This window comes from Limulus polyphemus, unplaced genomic scaffold (assembly GCF_000517525.1).
Source record: "Limulus polyphemus unplaced genomic scaffold, Limulus_polyphemus-2.1.2 Scaffold3540, whole genome shotgun sequence".
Classification (NCBI taxonomy): Eukaryota; Metazoa; Arthropoda; class Merostomata; order Xiphosura; family Limulidae; genus Limulus; species Limulus polyphemus.
The window spans coordinates 9,033-12,404 of record NW_013669150.1 but is presented as its reverse complement, the minus strand read 5'-3'; the positions used below and the strand labels follow the sequence as shown (position 1 = coordinate 12,404).

The 3,372-nt window shown below is 31.5% G+C and overlaps 1 protein-coding gene across 1 annotated transcript in view; it reads left to right on the top strand.

Annotated features, from left to right (window-relative positions):
• LOC106469550 (40S ribosomal protein S23-like) overlaps nucleotides 1-3,372 on the top strand; it is a 10,946-nt gene that overhangs the window by 4,635 nt on the left and 2,939 nt on the right. The window contains exon 2 of the mRNA XM_022398092.1: nucleotides 1,612-1,775. Within this exon, the coding sequence (XP_022253800.1) occupies nucleotides 1,612-1,775 (164 nt within the window). The remainder of the gene's footprint in view (nucleotides 1-1,611; nucleotides 1,776-3,372) is intronic.

The following is a 3,372-nucleotide window of genomic DNA, read 5'->3' as shown; positions in this document are numbered from 1 at the left end:
ATTTGTTCATTCTAGAATAAAAGAGGCATAATTTATGTTTATTTCCTAATTTTTTATGGTGGTTGCAAGATTGGTCAAATCTACTGAACCCGTACAGAGATTAATTACTGAAAATAACAGATAAAATATAAACTTTTTTTCTTAAGAAATGTTTGATAAATATCTAGACATTAAAGATTTTGCATTTGTGAAATTTCAAAATTTTCTGATGCATAAAAGTATTTTTAATCTTAAAATGAATATTACTCTGCATGATAGATAGGCAAGATGTGAAAAGAAAAAAAGGCATGAGAGAGACGTTGCTTTACAAACCTTAGGACTTAGTAAAAAAAATAGATATTTTGCATATGAAAGCATTGTAATGTTTACTGATAAATTACCAAATTTTTTTTATCATTCGCTTACTAATTTAAAAGTTGTAGCATGAAAACTATAACACACACAAAATGGTTACGAGGTCGGTCTGGGTTGAAAGAGTTAATTGAGTAAGAAAAGAGAAACTAACAGATAAGTATTTTATTTTTATGGTGCAACTTTTCCATCGACCTTATAATTCATTTTGTTTTTGCCAAGTTTGGCTATCACATCCAGTGTCTTATATCATTAAAGAAAGAAAAGACCAATGGATAAAATTTGCTTAGTGTTTTTACCATTAATATCCATTATACACATAAATATAAGACAGGCTTTTGTGTAATGTTATCATTGTTGTTCATTCTGAAGTGTAAAGTATGACATTCTTTTAAAAATAATTTTATATGCAATTAAAATGCATGTTTAGGTTAGGCTGTAATGTTTTACTTAGGTTTTCACTATTAATCACTTAGGTCAGTGCTTCTCCACCAGTGTTCCTCAGTAGACATCCAGGGGTTCCATATGAACATATAAGTCACATAATGGCAATCAGATTACATCCTATTTCTTTATTAGTATAGTAGGTTTCTTAATGACACAACATAACTAGTCACTGCATTGTTAGATTATTGAGCAAGACTAGGTGCTTGAGTCATGTAAACTTTTATTTTTTGAGAGAACACACTTCTTGTTTTGTGTGCGTGTGCCCAAGTAATTGGCTCAAGAAATTTTTCATGCTTTGCATCTATGTGTCTGCTTATATAGCTGAATTAAACTCTGATTGGAATTATTGATATAGTATGTTTTTTGTAATAAACACTGTGAAGGGTTCTGTTACACAAATTTGATGCCAGTAGAGTTTCTTGGATTTAAAATTGTTGAGAACCACTGACTTACTATGTTTTAAAAAAAACATGACTTAATAACTGAGCATTGTGATTTGGTGAAGGAGAGAGGGCAAATGCATAAAAAATAAGCCAAAATGAAGTCTTTATTCCTACACGTTTATTGGAACTTCAACCTGTTCTCAAAGCTCTTTTGGGCTATTGAAAATATTATTTTCAGCCATGGTATTAGTTGTTAACTTCTTAAGTTTTTTTTTCCAGTTGCATTATTTTTGTCAGTAATTGGAGTATTGATATGAATAAACCAAGGATTATAAAATGTTTATTTAATTTATTATTCATTGGGTAGTAAATCAAATTCACAAACAGAAAACATCAAATAAATATTATCTTGAAAACTTTTTATCGATAGGAAAGCCAAGTGGTATTAGAACAGCAAGAAAACATGTTACTCATCGCCGTGAACAACGCTGGCATGATAAGGATTATAAAAAGGCACATCTTGGGACCAGATGGAAGGCCAACCCCTTTGGAGGAGCATCTCATGCTAAAGGCATTGTTCTAGAAAAAGTGTCAGTAACAATTCATGATACTTTCTGTGAAGCTGAATTTATGTTTAAGAATCTTTCCGTGCAGATTCCTTAATGTGACATTCATAACATGAACAGATATTGTTTCTGATAAAAAATAAAGGAATTTAGTAGTATGTGATATAGAGAATTCTAGATATTAAGTAAATACACTATTCATATCGAAGTATTCTGATCTGACATAAAAAAAAAGGACAACAGTAATTGTCGTATAAATAGTAGTCTATAAAACATTTACTTATAACATTTTTGTCTAATTAAAACATATATTATAGGGTTACTAAATGCTAAGTAGTTAGTGATCATAGGACAGAAACATTATGACAAAGGAGTTTCAAATGTATAAAAATTGTCTAGGCTTTATCAGGATAATAACAAAAACTTCAATCATTTCTTCTTTAGATTGTTTCTTTAAAAAATTGGTTTGATAAACAGAATATTGTGTATAGTAGAAAATGTTACATGTGTTTCATAAATCATTATGTTTCTGTGATTATAGACAATGAGTATTAATTATCTTTTAAATTATTTGAATTCTTAATATCCAAAACTTGTGATTTATTAGCTTCAAGTGATTAATCCAAATATCAACATCATCTTGGTTTTAATATAAAATGCATTGTAGTTTCACGTTAGGATAAGAAACTTGTGGAGGAACTGGTTGAGAATTACAGATTAAAATGTATATGTTGTTATATTTCATTATGGTAACTTTTCAACAGTCAAAATATCAGTAGTGTTTCTTGGGTAGGACAAATGTAGCATGAGCAACACTAACCACATACTGTGTGACTAATTTCGTGTTGTTTCATAAGTTGATATTGCATTAGATTGTCAAGAAGTTAATGTCGCTTTTTTTAGATGAAAAAACCCGAAAAACTTGTATATCAAAACAAAACATTTATTAAATGAAATAGTCTCCATGCTTATAGATGATGCTTTTCCATCTTACAATCAGGTTTTTAATGCCCTGATTAAAGAAATCACTTGGCTTTGAAGCAAAAAACATGTCGGTGTCCTTTTTAACACCTTTCACATTTGCATACATTTACCCATTAAGATGGTGTTGCAGTGAACTAAAAAGATGGTAATCTGATGGTGGCGTATCTGGAGAATACGGTGGGTAAGGGGGAACTTCCCAACCCAGCTCCATACTTTTGTGTTGCGCCAAATGTGCCACATGTGGACATGCATTGTCGTGGTAAAGAAGAAAGCCTTTCCGATTGCCGGGATTGATTTAAATGTCCCAGTTGCTGACTGTAGATCTCTGCATTGACAGTTCACTGTGAATCAAGGAGTTCGAAATGAATTATTCCTTTGATGTCCCACCAAATGCAAAGAATGTCCAGGTATTGGGGTCTGAAGTGGTTTTTGACTAAAACCGAGCCATTGTTTTTGGGGTTTAATATTTGCATAGAGAATCCATTTTTCATCACTGGTGACAATTCTGTCCAAAAATGGTTCACACGCATTACACACCAGAAGAGATGAAGGAACGTTCACACATTGGACACAATGATCATCAGAGAGTTCGTGAGGCACCCAAACACCTTTTTTAAGGAGTTTTCCCATATTCCTTAGAT